Source organism: Crotalus tigris, unplaced genomic scaffold, assembly GCF_016545835.1.
Source record: "Crotalus tigris isolate CLP2741 ecotype Arizona unplaced genomic scaffold, ASM1654583v1 scf7180000017731.4096049, whole genome shotgun sequence".
In the NCBI taxonomy this organism is placed as follows: Eukaryota; Metazoa; Chordata; class Lepidosauria; order Squamata; family Viperidae; genus Crotalus; species Crotalus tigris.
Window position 1 is genome coordinate 745,923 of NW_024096599.1, and position 21,105 is coordinate 767,027.

The window sequence follows — 21,105 nt, forward strand, 5'->3', positions numbered from 1 at the left end:
ATGACTGTTTTTTTAAATTGATGTCTAATTACACATTTGTAATATATGCTGTTACATTTACATGAATAAATTTCACTACATGGACACTTTAATGCAGTTTTGATTGGCTTGTTGATCAGACTCTAGATGAAATTTTAGAAAGAAGATAAATAGCTTCATTATTCATTACAAAATATATTATTAATTAAATAGTGTATTATGTATAAATGTTCTTTAAAGTTATATTCATTATATCACTATTTCTCCACAGTTGTTCAAAATGATGTCATTAAACTAAGATAGTAGTACAAACTCTTAATATATCCTAGAATAAATTTTAAAATGTTAACCAATATATTTTTGGGGAGAGTTAAACAGCTAGGCTGGATCAACTTAGCTACAGTTAATAAAAGATATTTGAAAATATTCACTGAAACAAGTGTTGTTGCATATAAACTCCCCCCCCCCCCCACAAACACACATATTCAGAGAGAAATAAACAAATATACCCACACCTGCCCAGGTAAGACTGGATTTATATTCATTATATAACAATCAAAAATATACATACTACACAAAAATAATAAATTCAACAATATAGTAAATTCAACATTATTTAAAAATTCACTGATATGTGCACCAGTTTCCACAGAATCATATGTGTAATAATTATCCTCCATTAATGTGAGATTGACTTTACTGACAATAGAATTATATAAAGTATCTTTATCAACAGAGAGTACAGGATTAAATAAAGTATTATAAAGCACATTTTTTTTTCAAGTAGCTTGTATTCTTTTTCTGGATAATGTTACATCCTTTCTGGTGCTTTTTATATTGACTTTGGCTTCAAGTACTAGAGGAACTACTCTAGTACTTTAGATAGTATTCTAATATCACAGAGTACCACCTGGATTTTGAATGTATTGTTTTGCCTGTCCATTTTGATGTATCTGAATTCTACAGTGGATTAATACAGAACATCAAGTTATAAAGCAGATACCTAGATTGTTCATGATAATTGATTATTGACAACAATAGGATGCCTTGATATTAATCATAATTTTCTGGTTATACTTATAGCTGCAAGATACACTATGTGCATTGTTGTAACATACCAGTAAGAAGTATACAAGTTTTTGTTGTAAGAATTTACTTTAACAATATGTGCACAAATGTCAACCAGTCTTTGAAACTATCTATATGGGTGCTAAGAGTTGACCATGCCTAATGTCACATAATTAATTAGCAACTGATTGCTGTGATGCAAAAGCAATGTATCAAAAACCACTGTGGAGTGTAAAACATTTAATCTCCTCTGAAGCAGATTGTGGAGCACATTTCATGAAGTTAGTTTTTCATGAAATGTGCTCCACAATCTGCTTCAGAAAAACTAACTTCTGTCCATTTTGAGTACTGACATCTAAGACCACTAAGAAATGACCTGAAGAATCAATATTGTCTACTGCCTTGAAATGGTCTCATAGATGCAGAGGTGCCTACTTGATCTAGACATTGTGAAGCTTGCCAGTGCATTATTGAAGCTATTGGATACAAAAATCTTGTCAATATTTCCAAGTTATGCTATATAAAGTTCTATTGTAGCAGGGTCACCAAACCTTTTGGTTCCATGGACCAGTGGCAGTGTCAGGGGCTTTGGTGGTTTCAGCGGCGTGAGGAATGGTTTCTCATGTGCAATCTAAATCCTGCGCATATACAAATGAAGCTTTGTGTGCTTGCCCCCACTTCAGCAGCCTGGTTCCCAAAGGACTGCTGCCTAATAGCTGTCCACAGCCCAGGGCTTGGGGACCTTCTTATTAGAGTACAGTAAAAAGTCTATAACACATAACCCAGATAAACTCTATTCTGAAGTTAATTCTGTTTTAAGATATGTAAGAATAATTAGTAATCAATATATTTTGAATCTTTAAATATGTCCTCATAAATCATAGATAGGTTACTCTTAGTTTCTATCTAGGGTCAGTAGCACATATTCAATCTGGAACAAGCTAACAAGAAAAAAACTCTAAAATTGCTACAGATGGAAATAAGATGCTTATTTACAAATGCCACCTCTTAAACCAGTGGTTTTCAACCTGTGGGTCGGGACCCCATTTGGGGTCGAACAACCATTTCACGGGGGTCGCCAAACAACGCAGTCCGCCATTTTTTCCCCCTTTTCCTTAGCTGTGCTACTCCCTTTTATTCTGTTGGCTTTTGAAAGCCAATAGAATAGACTCTCTTGAATAGAGTCTAATTCTATTGGCTTTCAAAAGCCAATAGGAATTGTCCAGGCTGTCTCTGCCCTGCTGAGCCCACCAAAAGTCCCATTCTGCAAACAGTGCTGCACCAGTTGAATAGTTCTCGACTTATGACCGGTTGAGTAGTCCTCGACTTACGACCGGTTGGGGGTCGCGGCATTAAAAAGATTGAGAACCACTGTCTTAAACTCAAAACACCTAAGAAAGAAATTTAATGCTGCATTATTCCCTTTTTCTGGATTGAATATATAAACAAGAATGTTTGTATGTGATGAAAGGTGAGTTTGATAAAGATGTTGATAGCATTGCTTGACATCTCAAACTAGACTAAAGGCCTCCTTCCTTATATCATTCTCTTATAGGTGTCTAGAATCAGATACTATGGGCTTTTTCTATAGCTGATATCACATTTATTACACCTTCTATCTCATGCGAATACACTTCACTTATGGACAGCAATGGCCCAGACTGGATAAGCTCAACTGGGTGTAGAAATAACTCATTAGTCAGCTGTAGTCAGTTTATGCTTGATTTGTCTGTGGGCAGACATACAATTGCTGATTTCAATATACTCTAGATGAAGTTTCTAAGGAAGCCTACAAAATGTGTAAATTGAAAAATATTTTGAGACTATGAATGATTCATGATTCTTTAATACACCTATAATATGACAGTGAATTCTAAAATATTTTCAGTGGATACTCTTTCAGGATTTGAAGAGCTGATTATGAGGTATGCCTTGGAATCTTCTTCTGTTTCTCTTTGCAAGGAACTCTAACTGAGTGTTTTTTTCTCTCCAGACAGTTGTGCATCTATGTCATCACTTCCTAACAAAGGATAATTTTCCAGCCTCAGATAAAGATAATACAGTCTTAAAACTTTAACCAAATCTTATTTCCTGATAGCATTTAAATAACTGAAACAATACGGTATACTTTTCCAGCAAGTCCTGATACCAGCCATATACATGATTTATCATTTTTGTCATATGGTCTTCTACAGACTTTGCACCACCTTCTCACAATATGGGATAAAAGGATAAGGCATATGTGATAGAAATATTATTTCCAGTTATTACTGTATCTCTGAATGCAAACATTTTTTTCAGAAAAATTCTTTTGTACATGTTTACTCTTAAACTTAGTATAACATGAGGTTGATCACCATGTTTTGAAAATCTTTGAAAATCTATTTCAAATAAGGAAACCTATTTACTTTCAAATTGGAATGTTTGTAAAATTGGAACTTTCCCAAGTAGACATAGTCCTCGCTTAACGACCACTGACTGGTCAAAGCTACAACAGACCTGCTCAAAAGGTACTTACAACCCGGTTCTGGCACTTGCCCCTGACTTGAATTCCTCAGCTTCCTTATAGCAATGAAGTTTAGGATATCCAAGTGATTCCTGATGTTTTTCTCGAAAATAGTGAGCATATATGCTCAGGATCAGTAGCATAGAGTAGAAATAGATTAGCTTTGTTCTTTTGCTTTAGTTTCACTCAGGACTTATGAATATTTTGTAATTTGTCAGTTCCAGAATACCGGAACCATCTTTCTTATTATAATTGAGCCTCCATGTACCAATAATGTATTCATTTTATTTCTGGGTACTTTCTTAATGGTAAGAGTAGTTTAACAGTGGAAACAACTGTTGAAAGAAGTGAAGGGATCCTTTCAATGAATATTTTTAAAGAGAAATGAAATGGTCATCTGCCATTTATTATGATTTCTTTTTTGGAGTTAAATTCGATTTCCTAAATTTGATCCCCTAATATTTTTGATATTGCTGATAGATTGTCTGATCATTTTGTTGCAGATGTATTTTATAAGTAGTTATTGCTTAATGATTGCCTTCTTTATCAACCATTTGAGGTTACAGCAGTATAAAATATGACCATTTAAATATCTGACAGTCATCTGATCACTATTTGCATGCGTCCCAATCAGCTTGCAACAAACAGTGTTAGTAGAAAATGAGGAAATAAAATCATAAGTCACAGCCATGTAGTGTTTTGCTTAATGACCACAGTGACTTTCTTAATAGCAAATGGGAAATAAACCAGTTGTAGTCATTTATAGCAACGATGGAACTTAGTGATGGAGTTGCTAGGAGAGAGCTCTTTGTAGTATTCTTTATAGCAGAAGTGTAACTCTCATTATTTTGCCACTTTTAAAAGGACCACTTTGCAAGAAACTTTTCCAAAGAATGATCCGTAAAGTCTATTTTTAATTTTAAAAAATTACATGTTTTATGAGCGTTATGTTTTCAGTGCATTTTTGTACATTATAAATTCTGGGCAGGATGATGGCAATAGATTCTAGTTTCTTAACTAAATGAGAAATTATAGTATTGTAGTGGAAAATAAACAAATAATTTTCAGTTTGTTTCCTCCATTCTTAACAACTGGAGCTCTTATGAATCATCAGGATTATTCACAGCCAATTGATCTTTAATTTCTTTACTAGCCAAGTGCATGAAAGGTTTAAGTCTTGACACAGCCAGAAAAATGTAGTCCAAGAATTTGTCCTGAAGGCATCAAGCATTTAATTAGTTACTGTGAAAAGAGATTCTATTTCTCTCAAAGACCAACAATCCCCCTCCCTCCTTTTTTTTTTTTTTTTTTGCAGAGGGGAGAACCTTTTTTTTTATCAGAAACACAAAGCTTTACTCTATCTTATCAGTGGCAGAAAAATTTCAGAATATGTATATTTGTTAGAAGAGGATCAGTTGCCATGGGTTTAGGACAAAAGGGATTATTTTCACTCTGTATTTTCACTCTATAAACTCCTAACCCACTGAGGTAAGTTCTATAGACAATATTTTCCTCTCATTTTAAAAAAATAACAAGGGATTGGAGGGGGAAAAATGAAGATACAGTTACAATCTGTATGACCACAATACTGAACAACATACTGTATGGCTTTAAAAAAGGATAGATACTGAAAAGTGAGATTATATACATTTTTCTAAGAACTGATAGTATTGTGAATCGGAGCCAAACTGTCTATATGCTAGTGAGTTTCAAAAATATTCCCAATCCAAACTATCTATGCACATTATCTATTGTGTAGATTTATAAATATGCTTTTAAAATCTTAATATGATAGATTTGCGAAGATATTACCAAAATTATTTGACACATTTTTACAGGGCATTTGAAATAAAATTTGAATCATTCCTTAGTTCTACATACTTTGAAGAAAATTATAGTGAATGTATAGTGCGGATTTATTTCTAAGTAAATGTTCACAAGGTTGAAACTCTAATGTCATAGTACTTTTTATCTGTATGGTTTTATAACTTCATTATTATCAGTAAGTATAGAAACAAAACTTTGATAATAGAAACATTTTGATAATTTAATTTCCCATTTAAAGAATATGAAATATATGTATGTATAATTGCAGCAAATGTTATGATTTTTAATCATTACTAAGTCATTACTTTAAAAAATGGAAGATATAGGTATAGCATGCTAAGAGTTGGTTCTATGCTATTCAAGATGTGAAAATGTCAATTTCACAGATTTAGAGGCAAAACATATTGTGATCTTAATTTGCCAAATATTTTATGAAAACTACATGAAAATTCTCTCAGTAGGGTTTTATCCTCTTTGATTTCTTATGTGAATTCACAACTGTTTAATTTGAAAAAAATGATGTCTTGCTCTATAAAGAGAAGGTAGTCCTTGCTTAATGTCTGCTGCCTTAGAGACTTCTCAAAATTATGATGGACTCTCTCCCAAAAAGTACTTATGACACCAACTTCAGAATTCCGGCAGCAGTAATCACCACCATCCCCTATGATCACATTTTGGATACTTGCCAATCGGCTCACCTTTATGGCTTGTGCAGTGTTCTACAGTCATGTGATGTGATTTATGATTTTTTTTTTTTTGTTGGAAACCAGCAAGGAACAAGAGATGGAAATGAACAAAATTTGGAAAATGCAGTATAATGAACATATAGTTATACCAGGCAAGCATATACATGCCAAATTTTTATTCTTCAGCAGGTCTTTAAGAAATGAATTGATGTCGCAAATAAAATGTATTGTGTTTTCTGGTTTAGAAAAAAATAAATAGGTTTGAATTATAGGATGCTCTGAACAAAAAACTAGATCAAGTAAATGATTTGGTATGTTGCAAAACAGATAAAAATTTAGACATGCACAAGTAAAAAGATAGTGTGTAGTATTTATTTCTGCTATGCAAACTGCATTGGGTGTCCTTCTGCTTCCAAGTCCAATTCAAGCTGTTGATTTTCTAAAAAACATAGAATGTGTAAATGAATTTGTTTACCTTGGTATATTGACAAATGCAGAAATTTTGACACATACAAATATGAGTAGAATGGTTTCAAGTTATATATAGTTTGTTCTGAGCAATCAATGTTTACCAAATGGAGCTCAAATGGCTGTGTCTTTTGCCCAGTTAGGTATATAGGAGTCAATTTGGATATACCAGGAGAAGCATAATAGTAGGGTGAATGGTGTAGGAATTGGGTACTTAAGAACTATTTGTGGCAAAATAATAAAAGATAAAATCAAGAATGAAAAGGCTGAATAAATATGAACTGAGTACAACAATAAATGAAAGAAGAATATATATATCATCTAGTAGGAGTTGTGCCTTTTCCGTGGCAGCCACTGCCCAATGGAACATCTTGCCCCTTGAAGTTTAGCAGGCCTCCACACTTTTAACCTCTTGTAAGGCCTTAAAAACCTGACTTTTCTCCCAGGCATTGGAAGATTAGATAATGGTATGTTAGCATGCATTGGCGCCAGCTTTTTGTTGTTTTGAATGTTTTATATTTTAACTGATTGTGTTTTATGGTTTTTTTAAATTTTATGTTTTTTAATTTTGATTGGGAGTCTGATGATATAAAGTGATTCCATAACAACTGAAATAAATTCCTGAAGAAAGTATGAATAGGGTTAAGAGGAATGGAAAGTTATGGTTAATGGAGTTGATGAAAGCGTCAAAAGGAGGAAGTTGAGAAGTTTAAAGAACAAAAGAGAATACATGAAATGGTGCATAGATGTGATGGAAGCAACACTTGATTGCTATGATAGGAAAATATGGAGTAATCTGGTGAATGGCTTGGGTGTAACAAAATACTTTCATTTTATTTTTATTTTTTTCCTGCCTTTAATTTTGTTTGGACTTCTGTTTGTTACTTCTTTTCTGTGAATTGCCTAAGAGTGCTTATTGCAAAATGAAATAGCCAGATAGCTGTGTGCATGATGAGGATTTGCCAGTGCATTCAAGGCATCTTTTCAAAACCAAATGTATTTTTAAAATGCTTTCTTTATGTGTGTATATATATCATAAAAAGAACAGAATGTATTTTTGTTCAGATTGTTTTGGTCAGATGCATATTACTCAACCAATGAAAAATTTATTTATTAATTGACTGAATAAAACTCAAATTAAGACTACTATATCTGGGCTGACCACAAGATGCATGTCTTCACTGCCATCTCGTACTTGTCTAATTTTTTTGCAAACCAGAAATAGTGGTCCTATAATATACTAGGTAAATATTCTGTTAGCTCTGTTTTCATAGAACACTTGAACAGATAGGCTGTCTATCAAAATAGCAGTGAAGAGAAAAGGAGAAGAGCTTTAGCTATGGAAGCGAAAGCCAAAAGCAACCCCACAGCTGCAGTGCAGCAAAATGCCCTTTTTCAAAAAGCCCCAACTGCAATGCACCAAAAAGCTGCATACCTCTCAGGTATGGAAGCTTTGGGCTCCCCCCCCCTGTATGGAAGCAAAGCCCCAGCCTACCAGGAGCTCTTTGCAAAGGAGTGTTTTGGGCTTTTATTTCCCAAATGAAACTAGCCCCAGCCAGGCCCAGAAGTGAGGTGCAAAAGGGAATTTTTGTGTACTCTGCCTCCTAGGGCTGCAAAAGCAGCCCCCTGCATTGCAGCAAAATCCAGCCCTAGACCAGCCCAGTAACCATGTTAGGCATGCCTGGTGGGAACAAGAAGACAGTGAAGATCATCTGGGATGGCAAAATGCAGGACAGTAAGAGGTCAAAAGCACATAGATGGGGTGAAAAAGGCAGCTGAGGAGAGCTGAAGTGCTCCCAAGTGTGGGTGGACTGCCTAGTGCCTAAATTTTGATCATAACCGCATGAGCTGCAGGAGTTGAAACTTTGAGTATGGATTGTAGGTCCCTTTATTTAGTGCTGTCCTACTATTGAATGGTTGCTGAATGAACAGTCCCAGGTAGAGCACTACCTGTAAATATAGCCTAGCAAAATAAATCAAAACAGAGAGAAAAAACCTAAATATAGTACCACAAAATAATTTATTCTTCACACTTAAAAAGACCTTCTTGGATCACTAGCTCGATACCCTATCAACATACCATTTATATACTGTGCACTTTTTCTTCCATATATTTTGATATTGCATATGCCAGTGATGGCGAACCTTTTAGAGACTGAGTGCCAAACTGAACCCAAAACCCACTTATGCATCGTCGGGTGCCTGGCGGGTGTGGCCCATTGGGTGGGTGTGGCTCATTGGGTGGGCGTGGTCCATTGGGTGGGTGTGGCTGCAGTGGTAACAGCAGACTGGGTGGGACTAAAAAGTTCAATCAATCAATTCCAACTTTGCAAGATCTTTTTTTTTCCCGGAAGAAGTTGAAATTGACTGATTGATTGAACCTTTTTTTTTTTTTTTGCACACGGCGGCGGAGGCCTAAAGCAAAAAGGTTTTATAAAACCCAGCTGAAGGCCTAAGACTGGGGCGACGCGCACGTGCCCACAGAGAGGGCTCTGAGTGCTGCCTCTGGCACCCGTGCCATAGGTTCGCCACCACTGGCATATGCTATGTCTATGCTAATAGAGCTATACAAAAGCATTAAAACTTGGAAGAATAGCAATACGTTTAGAATATGTTTCTCTTCCACGATTCTTGTGAAAGCCGAAAAAGAAATGCTCCTCTGCCTAAAATCAAATCACATCCAGAAGTCTTAATATTTCAACACTGAATATGTGAGTCCTTTCTGAAAGAAAATTGACTAATAAAACCTTTCAGTGAACACAGGATAACCCTGATGGATTTAATTGTATACATACTGTAATTTCTCACCCATTAATTTGAAATATTAAGTACCATCAAGTCATTGTTGACTCTTAACAAGCACATAGATTTTCTCCAAGACAATCTGTCCTTAACCTGGTCTTTCAGGTCTTCCAACAATCATTGCCACTGTAATTGAGTCTATCCGCCTTGTTGCTGCTAGTCTTCTTTGCTTTCCTTCCACCCTTCCCAGCAGCATTTAGACTAGGTTTATCTTCGAAGTAGGATAATGTGAGCTTGTCATTTGTGCCTTGAGTGAGAAATCTGGGTTTTTGATGAACCATTTGTTTGTTTTCTTAGCTGTCTCCATTATTCCATCACTAATTGAAATGGAATTTCAATTTAAAGCTCAAGATTTTTTTTCCTGGATTTTCCAGGGAATTTTTCAGTTTCCAGGTTTTGCAGAAAGATGGGGTTTGTTTGTTTGTTTGTTTTTGCATATTTTTAAGTCAAACTAATACCATGATGCTATACTGCCAATTCCATGTCTTTCACTTGCAATAAATACTTAGCAAAGGGCAGCTGGATACTAGTGTTTGTTTCATATCCTCATCAATTGTCCAATTCAGGTATTATTTTTCTACAGGTATTCAACTCAGTTCGTCTGGCTTAACATTAGACCCAGATGATTTTCTACTGAATTGACTTAGAAATGATTCTGTAATCTAGTAGTTCACATTATTTGAAAGGTTGTGAAGATCATTGGAGGAATCAAAAGCATATTGGTATATAATTAATTATTTTGGCAAAAGAACTTGATTGGTTGATTGATTGATTGACTATAATTTATATGCATATTCCTTCTTCTACATGGGCCCTGGGAATGCACAGTCTTTTTAAAAAACAAGCCAAACATTTTCACATAACAGTCATCATAATAGGTGCAGCCAATCATAGAATACCAATTTCCAAGTTGGCTAATAGGTTACTTGCCCATGAATATAATATAAACTTCAGTCCACACTGTAATATAACATGCACACAAAATATCCACTTTGCAAAAGGCAGTCTTAAATACTTCAGTATGTTTCATACATTCGTGTTCCTACAAGATGTAAATACTACAGAACAATATAATCACAAAATTAAACACTACATGTACTCCATTCACGTCTTAGATGTTTCTTGTTTATTTGGTCTGAACAGCTGTGAATGTCCTTTTAAACAGACACAAATGAGTTAAATGTTACAAGTGTGACACAACCACTTTTGTATTTGTTTCTTACATGGTACCATAATAAAAAGAAAACCCTGCTGTTGAAATCACAAACTCTTTTTTTCCTTATATGGTGCCTATGCTAACAAAGTAATGGGGCTAGATGAGGGCAAAGATCATGGTTAGTGCCCCTTTCTCTGAGAGACAGGAATGTTTTAATTTCCTGACAGTGATTAACAGTCCATCCAATCCAAGCAAACCATTTTGTTCCTCTATCATCTCTTCAGTCCTCAGCTGCCTCTGCAGCATGAAACTGATTATATGAAAGAATGGTCCAAAAATAATACAGCTTTCCAAGCTGCTGTCATGTGCAACTTTTCATAATTTACATGAGTTTATTTTCTTAACTGTTATATATAATAAATACATCTTGCTCAAACTTAAAAATCTAAAAATGTTTGTACTTAAGATAATATGAAAAGAACAGCTGTGTTGTCTGTGTCATTATTATTATCTGATCCTTTCTGAAGTTCTTCCTATGTACAGAAGTACATTGTGCTCATACCACACTAGTCTATGTTATATTTATATTTTATATTTATTGGACTCTCCGTAAGAAATTAGACAATTATGTCGTGAAAGTCATTACCTACAACTTGTAGCTATGGTTTATCCACAATAAGTAGTTAATAATTATTTCTAAACTTTCTGAAGTTTTTGGACTTGTTTGGCAGAAGAGAACATCATGGTATCTGTTTGTTTCCTAATAATGCATGCAAAAAATTAGGTTACATTTTAACGACCGTAAGTTTTTAATGTCACCTAGCCCAGATGAAGCTGGGCTAGAATAATTCACCTATACTTTTCTTATTCTCGCATGGAAGCAAATTATAGGTTGGAGATGCATGTACCTCAAATACTTTTCCATTCTAAGTCATCTCCCATTGCTTCCAATTTCTAAGTACGGTGGCACATACCAAGGCATTGCATTTCCTATTTCTAAATGTTGTAGAACATAGTCCTGTTAACTGCTTCCTATTTCTCAGCTTTATGCTATCATTTAGCTTTTAACTTCCTAATGTGATTTATGTGAAAATTCTACCTATCCTCTAAGGCAATTGTACGCAAGGAGTAACTAAAATCTGAAGAGTCCTACAGAGAATTTTCTAGCATCTGCAGGCCTCTGAATCTGCAGAATGATAGGTTCAGCCTTGCAATAGGTGTGCTGTTTTTTTCTGTAGTGGAAAGGTCAGATAAGGTGGTTATCATTGCCCCACTTTTGAGGCGTCATTAGAGTGTCAATTGGGGAGCAGATTGCAAATAAATTGGCAGTAAAAGCAAAGTTGGCTTGGCAATGGCAGTGACTACAGCAGCAGTGGTGTGGCAGTGGCAACAGTGGCAGTGGCAATGCATTGGAACACAACAGCAATAGAAATTTTGAACAGAAGCAATGAATTATGGCTGAGTTTGAAAAGTAGGGGTGGACTTGAGATCATCCAGGAAGGAAAGATCTTCCTCTATGTAAGCAGGCAGGTAGTCACCATGGGAGTCTTGAGGGGTTTGGTAGGTGATGAGACCAGGTGGTAAGACTTCTAAGTCAGCGTCTGTGTCCCTGGAAAGTAGGGGGTGGGCATAAGCACTGGGAATGCAGATAACTGGGAATTAGAGTGACCCAGGGGATCATAGGTAGTGTGTGTGATAATTGATACAGTAGAATCATAATTGGTTGAGGGGGGGCCTAGTAATGCCAATGCCTTGTGTGCAAGACCTCATTTACATCTTCAGGGAGGAAGAGTTTTAATATTCTATATCTGAGCTTGGGCAGCCCCTCAACTAAAAGACAATGGAGTGAGCATAACTTGTCCCATAGTGAGACTGAACATAGCCTTGGAACTAGTGAGGGAGGTTCCAAGTAGTACTGATTCCATCTCCATAACAAGTTGGAAGTGTTGGAGACTAATAGATGATGTGGGAAAGGGCAATAAAGTGTATGACGTGAGATTTGTAATATGCTACATATCACATGGATTCAGCAGTTTTAAGGTGCATGTAGGTGTGTTTTGGTTGAGGGAGGAGTTTGATAGGCACTGATACCCATCTTGAGTGAGCAAAAAACCTGGAATATGGGGTGTAGGGAATGTACCTGCTGCTTCTAAATGGCATCAACCTGAGAGAGAGAGAGAGAGAGATACTGGGGAATAACAGGTAAGCTATTTCAGAAGGAAATGTGGTCTGCAATATGGTGGTGATTTTCTTGTCTAAATAAGTGAAGGTGGTGATAAAAACGGTATTGGAAATCTGCCCAGCTGGATATTAGGTCATGTATCAGCCAGGAGAAGGTGCTGTCATTAACACATCATATGACGCTTTTTGTGTGACTGGGGTTACTATTTCCAAAGCAGCAGAGTGTGAGTGCCTATGTGTTAGGTATCAGGATTTCTCCCTGGACTTTTGGACCTAGTTACTGAGTTGGTTGTAGAGACCCTTGTCTGCTGGTGCCAGAGGATTCAACCTCCATCAACTCTGGGTCTTATTGTATCCAGGAGTTCATACTCTCCATGGCAATCATGGGTTTGTCTCAGGTAATACATCAGTATACAGGATTCACTACCATCAATAACTGATGATATTCAATTTCAACTTTCTAAAATGCATTATTAAGTACTGAAGTACAAGGAATATTTTTTTTAAAAAAGAAAATATTAGAATGCAAAGAAAATAGAAAGAAGAAAATAAAGCAAGATGTTACAAAAAAAGATTTTTACATTTAATTTAAAAAACAAACACCAAGGGCCATTTGTATTCCCAATAAAGGGGCATAGTTGAAATATTTGAACTTTACCTGGAACATTAGTAATTGTTAATTAGTTTCTGCTTATGTCCTAAAAAGCATGTTCCATATATCTAAAACGGCTTTGCTCTGTGATATAATGTACAGAAGGGAGTCATTCTTGTTTGTACTTAATTAAACTTCTGTTATGAATGCTTTGCCAATATATTACTCAGCTTTATGTCACTTTTCTGATGAAATTATAGAAATCTTGCCTGCAGACGGTGAGGATTTGTATGAGAAAGAACAGACAAAAATGGAATCGTCAGAGGACAAAGAAGCTGTATTCCTGAAGGGATCTTCCTTTACTTGTGGCATTGGTTGGAAAAGTAGTGAAGGTCATGGCTAAGGTTTTTTTTTAACCACCTTGTAACCACCCAACTGGACTGTTGCAACATGCTCAACATGGGACTGCCTTTAAAGACCATATGGAAGCTGCAGTTGGTTCTAAATACAGTGACCTCTTGATACTGTAAGGTTAACGTTCACTAGTGGGAGTATCTTACACCTATGCTATGGGCCCTACTCTGGACACCACTATCTTAGATCCAATTTAAAGTGCTGGTCTTGACCTATAAAACTATTCATTGCTTGACACCAAGTTACTTGCCGAATATCATTCCCATTAAAATTAGCTGAACAAATTTGAATTTGCTGAGACGTTGCTAATAGTTTCCACCTTAGGCAGATATTGGTGGAGGAAGATTAGGAGATGCCGCTTCACATTTCTAGCACCAGATCTCTGGAATGTCTATATTTTACTTTAACTTAAAATGGAGGTTTTTTTTTCAGAGGGATTTTGGAGCATGGTGATATTTTAGTTGAGATATATAGATGGTTGGCTGCTGGAATTGCCTATATTTCAGATATGTGTATTCTTTGATTTTAACCTAAATGCAAATATATAATTGTTACTGTATATTTGTAAATCCCTTAGAATTATATGGAACTGTGATATGATATTTAAAAAAATAATTAATTAGGACAAACTGTGTTGCTTCTTTTGCTTAGTAGGCAACCAGTATCATCATGAAATAAAGCCCTTAATTAATATAATCTTGATTATTTTGTGATTGTTAAGACCAATGCTTACTTCAGTCTAATATCATTCAAATATGCAGACCTCCAACTTTGCACAGCAGTAGAGTTATTTATACTCTCTGAAACTATCGTGTAATGTTTCTTAAAAGTAGATTGCATCTGTTCATGTAGTAGCACAGGAATAACAACTCTAGAGATAAACATGGATAGATTTAGTCTCTTCTAAAAAAGAACATTGCACAAACAGCCCTTAAAATTACTTTATTCCCTTATCTTTTCATGCAGTCCCAATAACCAGAATAGATGGAATCCGCTTCATTGAATGTAGTCATTTAAATATATTTAATATGTGTTCTATATCTTCTGTCTCAAAACAGTAACTCTCCTACTACATATGAAATATGGAAATATTTTCATTTTCTTCTATAAAAATATTATTCCATATAATGAAAAAATGTTATTGTCTTTTGCAAAATATTCCATCTGTTTAAAAGTTTGAATTTTATCTCTTATTGTTTGACAGATAGTTAATAGTACATTTGGTTAGAATCATTTCACTATTGTTTATTTGCACATCACAGAATTATGTGGAACATTCTTTTCCACTGACTTGTATAAAGCTTTCTTTAATGAACAACTTCCCATTTTGATTTTTCCTTTAATATAATTTGATTTCTCTATATATGCTTAAACTTTTAATCTTGACAATAAAGCATTGTTGGACATAATTACTTGTAATGCGTTAATAACAAAATGATACTTGCAATATACAGATAGTTTTTCTCTTGACTATTAAAACAATTATAACCCTTTATTAAGTTGTACTAGAACAATAGGTCTTTCTCTCTCTCTCTCTCTCTCTCTCTCCCTTCCTCTTTCCCTCCCTCCCTCCGTGTGTGTGTGTGTGTGTGTGTGTGTGTGTAGATGGAACATGTGCTCATTGTCTTTTTTTATTATCTAGCATATCATTATTTAAGGCAGTGGGGTACAATCTACTATAAAATTAACCATGAGTTCCATTTTTGCAACCATTAATATTTCCCAGATCGGGCTGTCAAAACCTATGACATACTATCATATAACATGAACATGATTTTCTACTATGTTCTGATTTAACATAAAACACAATACAGGCAGTCCTCATGTAGCAGCCACTATTAGTCATTAAGTGAAGAAGTTGCTAAATGAAAATTGCATTACTGTGCTTACGATTTTATTTCAGGTTTACTTTGCTTTAAAGAGTCAGAAGGATATGACCTTAAAGAGTTTGGTGAACCCAAACAGTTGGGAAGTTTGAATGAATGTAGAGATTCCTGATTTTTATAGTTATTTTCCACCTGAAACTCACTTTTTCACATGCAGAGAACAAAATTAACAGTGTGGCTAATTGAATATAAATATTCAAAAACCTGCTCATCAGGTCAACAGTGTAAGATTATTTCTTCATTATTCTCCCCATCGTTATTTTTGTTTCAGGAAATCTCTCCCTCGCTGCCAACGAATTAGCAGAATGCTCTCCAATGAATCCTTGCGCCCTCCCGTGTATAGCCGTTCCAATTCCCAAGCTTCTGTTGATAGCACTTCCATGGAGGATTTCTGGTGTGAGGTAGAAAACATCAAGGAGAACACAGAAGAAAGGCAAGATGAGCAAACCTTGTTAGAAATCAAGCCTCCTGACGGTATGAATAAACAATTCCAATGTTCTTTGATCTTTTTTAAAATTATTCCAAAAAGGTGCTGGTGTAATAAATGTTCATTTATGTTTGAGAACTGAATCAGAACCACTGCATAGCTATTTTGGATAATAATATTTCCAAGGTTTTAAATTCTACTGATTTTAGAATGAAGTTTCACATGAAAAACACTGAAGTGAGGGGAAGACGAATTCAGGGGCAACATTTAAAAGATAAAAATAAGTATCACTGCAGGATGAATTCTATGATTAAGTGACTAATAGTTACCTATAAAAGCCTTCAACAGAAATTATACAAAGTGAATCAAATTAAACAAAGAGAAATTATACAAAGAGAATTGAATTCAGAAGTTCATGGGATGATTCATTGAACTGAACAGTTACCAGCCACAATTCTTTAAAATGGTGTTTGTCTCCTTCTGGATATATAGAGAGTCTGAGTAAACAAATACCCCCAAAAGTTTGTTCCTTTTTTCATTTTATTGCATTAAAAATCATTCGACACACAGTGTGTCACTGTGAAACATTTGTCCCTTGTTCAGTCAATTCATTTAAGGAGTAACTGAATTGAATATGTGAGTACATCATAGAATAATCAGAACTAACATGAGACAACCCAATGTTATATAAATCTTACAAATTTTTAGAAATCAAAGTAAAGTTTTCACTAGGCAATTTCCATAAGCACATTACATCCCACTCAAAACTTTTTAAAGATATCTGTAAAAAAAGCATTGGCGCTTATTGAATCTGATCCACAGACCAATATAGTGTTTTCAAAGACTTCTTACAAGTGGTTGTCCTGTTAACAACATATCAGCATAGAATTGACCTGGAGGGCCTTCAAAGAACTTCCAAAAATATCTAGAGATGTCCAAACCCCACATGCCTTGACTACAGAGTCTTTGTGACTCACAATCAGAAAAGTAAAGTGTGATTTATGGGAGAGGAAGCCATTGCTCACTAACAGCATTGATGTTCATCTGAAGTTTGTTAGAAGGAATATTCTATGGACAAAATGGTTAAAAAAAATGCAACATTTTGAACTACATTATTATTGTCTTATCTGGTGCAAACCAAACACTGAATTCTATAATTAAGACCATGTACCACCTGTCAGGTATGAAGGTAGCAGTAAAATATGTAAAAGATGCGTTGCTATTTCAAGACCTAGATGACTTGCCATAATTGAGGAACCCTGAATTTTGCTTTACAGCAGAAAAATCTGTAGTATTCTGAAAATTCTGTCTGCTGAAGCTGAAATGTAAGTAATGAAATACAGCCATGATCTCAGAGATACAAACAGGTTTACATGAAAATGGATGAAGAACAGAATTCAATATGCTGACATCAAAATCCAGACCTAAACTCCATAGAACTGTTATAATGGGACATGAAACAATCAGTTGTGTGAGGAACCCTCAGATGTTACTGAGCTGAAACAGCATGCTATGGAGGAATGGACCAACTTTCCAACACACGAGAAACTGATCATTGGTTACAGGAAATGCGATGGCTGCAGTTATTGCCAGGAAAGTTGGTGCAACTAGTTACTGAAATAAAAAGAATAATTACTTTTTCACACTAGTTTATTGTATGTTAGATTGCTTTATGCTGTATTAATATGAAACTGTGATAATATTAATTGGCAAGTTTCGTTTGGCAAAGGTTTGCAAACATTCAGAAAATCTAAAAGGGGCAAAAAATAGGTGTATTTGTAGATATTTTATGGGAGATGGTGATTCAAAAGCTGCTTAGCTTTGTGCAAGATGGTTGAAATGTTAAGCATTGACCAATGATTTATGGCCCAATATATTTATTTATTTGTACAGTAAATGTATGTTTACATATTATTAGAAGCTATGGAAGACTTACAAAATGAAAATAATTTTTAATGGCATTTTAAAAACAAAGTATCTACATTTAAACAAAACATCATTAAACTACAAACCAAACAAGTATACACTCAGATATTTGACAGATTAAACAAAACTTAAAAGAAAGCATTAAATACCTGGGCAAACAGAAATTCATCAAACAGAGATTTAATTACAAGGTGAACCCAAAATCAGTTTCTCTGAAGTTTTTTCATTTAACCAGATGGAGATTCTGAAGAAGATTATCTAAATATTGTCTCAGGAATCAACCAAGTTCTTAACTACATTACTTCATTATCTGTCCTAGGAAATCCTCACCAATTTACCAGTAATACATAGCATGAACCATCTCTGAGAACCAACAAAATTTGAAAAAAACAGAAAAAATAATAAGAATGATTGTAGTAACTAGTACCGTAGCTATAACTGAAGGAAAATGTGTCATACATTTCACTAAAGATCTATTTAGAAGATTTGTTTGGCTTATTTAAAAAATGAAAAGTATTTATTTAGTAGTTAAAGATTACATTTTTTTTTGCTTGACATAACTATTTTGCTATGATGCAGTCAAATTTTCAAAAGACGACCGGAATTTTGGAGATTGGGGGAAAGGTATCTAAAATGGAATCAAAAGAAAGTAAAAGAGAAAAGGTTCAATGGGACAGTATTATTCAAAGTTATTTGCCTTTTCACAGCTTTAGCAAGAGATTGATATAAAATTTGTATATATGAAGGGCATTTCAGCAAGCACTGAAATGTCTTCTCTAGAGCCACACAAGGAAATGTGCCCTGTCATGCTTTAGGTTGCTATGTCTCAGCTGGAGTGGTGAAAACAGCAAATAAACAGAGATTAATTATTTTCCTGTATGCTAAAGGTTTATATCAGGGGTCTTCAAACTTGACCCTTTTATGACTTGTGGACTTCAATCTGGGAGGGCCAAGTTTGAAGACCCCTGGTTTATATCTTAAAATTTTTACTGGCAATTTGGTTACAACTGTTTAGGTCTCATTGATTTTAATAGGGGAAGTACTCTGAAGATGAACATGTTTTTAATTCTTCTACAAAGATCATTGTTTTTCCCCACAGTGTCTAAACAATTCTGCAAATTTCTTGACAAGTAGGATAGCGCTACACCCTTGAAGTCTTTACTCGGAATGGATTGCGCCAAGCCTTTATAAAACATACAGCTTCTTTATTTATTGCATTGTGGGTGGGTGGGGGAGAAAAGACCTACAGGTTAAATATTGCCTTGGAATCCTGGAAATGAATTATAGTCCCACTTGTGTCTACTAAGCATAAAGTTTCTTGAGCCTTGGGGGCTGAATTAATGAATTAGTTATACAGCTTTATATTAAAATTGATAAAATCATGAGGCAGCATTCTTCCAGAGCTAAGAAAAGGTAAAACCACATTTACATTGCTGCAGCAAATGGCAATTAAATTTTCTGCCCTTTTCCCCCCAATATTGGTGCAAAGTTTCTGAACATCAAAAAAAAATTGATGTTTTCTTACTTATCTTAGTATTTCTATTTTTATTCTTTTAAAGATACTTATTTGTTAGGATTTTAAGGCCTGAAGCCACCCAAAGTCATTCGCTACAAGACGGGCATTAAATAAATTCAATAAATAAATAAAATAAATGTCTATGCCATGTGCAAATCCTTGATTTCCCCCCCCTCTAGAATATATCATATATTCCCAACCCAGCCCTTGTCATTTTTTGTAGCAATAACTGCAGCATATCCTATTTGGGCTGCCTTGAAATCTACCTGGAAGCTGCAGTTGTGCCATCACAGCAATGCAGTAGCTCTCCACTGGTTAATAGTAGGCTTCCAAGAAAGCTGAGCTTTTCAAAAGGGGCTTTGAGGATTAGATCATTATCATTGGAATGCCTAGTAATTATGAAGATTATGAGTTTAATAATTTTAGTATTGATTTTAGGATTTAATAATGCATTAATTATGTATAGTAGTCTGATTATTGTCTCGTGGTTGCCATAACCTTTTTGGGATGGTTACAATATAAAAATATAGAAAATAATATAGAATATACAATATAGAAATATAGAAAATAGTGTATTGTATCACTCAATAACATAGAAAGATACATACTGAGTCAGGCCAAAGGCAAAATTAATCCAGCAGCCTGCCCCCCAAGGGCCTTTATTGGAAGCTTACAATGGCATCCTTCCATCAACATTTTCCAATCAAAGACAGTCGTGAACATACTTGGATGCTTTTGCCTGGTTTATACTGTATATTTAGCTCATCCAGGTATCTTAGTCCAGAGAGATATGGTGATGTTTTTTTTAAAATATACTTTGTTTCTTTCAGAATTCTAAGAGATGTCAACCAAATTAGTAATCTTTGCTTATTTATGTAAAATCTCTTAGAGATCTATTTAGTCTACCCTGTCATAAAAGCTACTTAATTTTCTTATGTACTTAATCAAACACTGTTGTTTGATATAAAAGATTATAAGTAAATAATGTTTTACCACTATTAGCATAAAGTACTGACACAAGCTTGAACATGTTAATTATCACATTAAAAATTGCAAAGCAAATGGCTAACATATTTGCTTATAAGAAGTATTGGGGTTTTTTTTGTGAAATAACTCACAGTTTTTTCTAACATAATTGTAAAAAATTATTGGTAAAATATAACATATAAAAAGTAATGCAACAAGGAATATGAACAATACAATTAAAAATAAACTAAAACTTAAGAGGGAGCATCCACAGCACATTAATATAAAATTAGTTCAATGCTTTGACAAATTATTAAAATACCATATGTAAACACAGTGCTCCAGCTTATCATTTTTTATAACATAAAAGATATTTTATTTTACTTATTTATGTATTTGCATCCTGTCTTTATTATTTTTTATAAATAACTCAAGGCAGCAAATATATCCAGCATACATTCCTTCTATTTGCTCCATAATCACAATCCTGTAAGGCCAAAGTCATCCAGCTAGTTTTTAGGACTAAGAAAGGACTTCAACACATTTTCTAGTCTGGTGCCTTAGTTACTAGACCAAACTGGTTCTCTATCAAAATATTGAAAGTTAATATAAGCAACATATCCTTTGAATCCATTAATACTATTTCTATATACCTACATAGGGTAATTCTCTTTCTGGAAGCCCTTTTATGTCAATAGACATAAA

General features: G+C 34.6%; 1 protein-coding gene across 1 annotated transcript in view; it reads left to right on the plus strand.

Moving 5' to 3' along the window:
* ARHGAP28 (Rho GTPase activating protein 28) overlaps positions 1-21,105 on the plus strand; it is a 69,528-nt gene that overhangs the window by 23,875 nt on the left and 24,548 nt on the right. Inside the window, exon 2 of the mRNA XM_039339166.1 lies at positions 15,837-16,039. Coding sequence (XP_039195100.1) covers positions 15,837-16,039 — 203 coding nt within the window. The remainder of the gene's footprint in view (positions 1-15,836; positions 16,040-21,105) is intronic.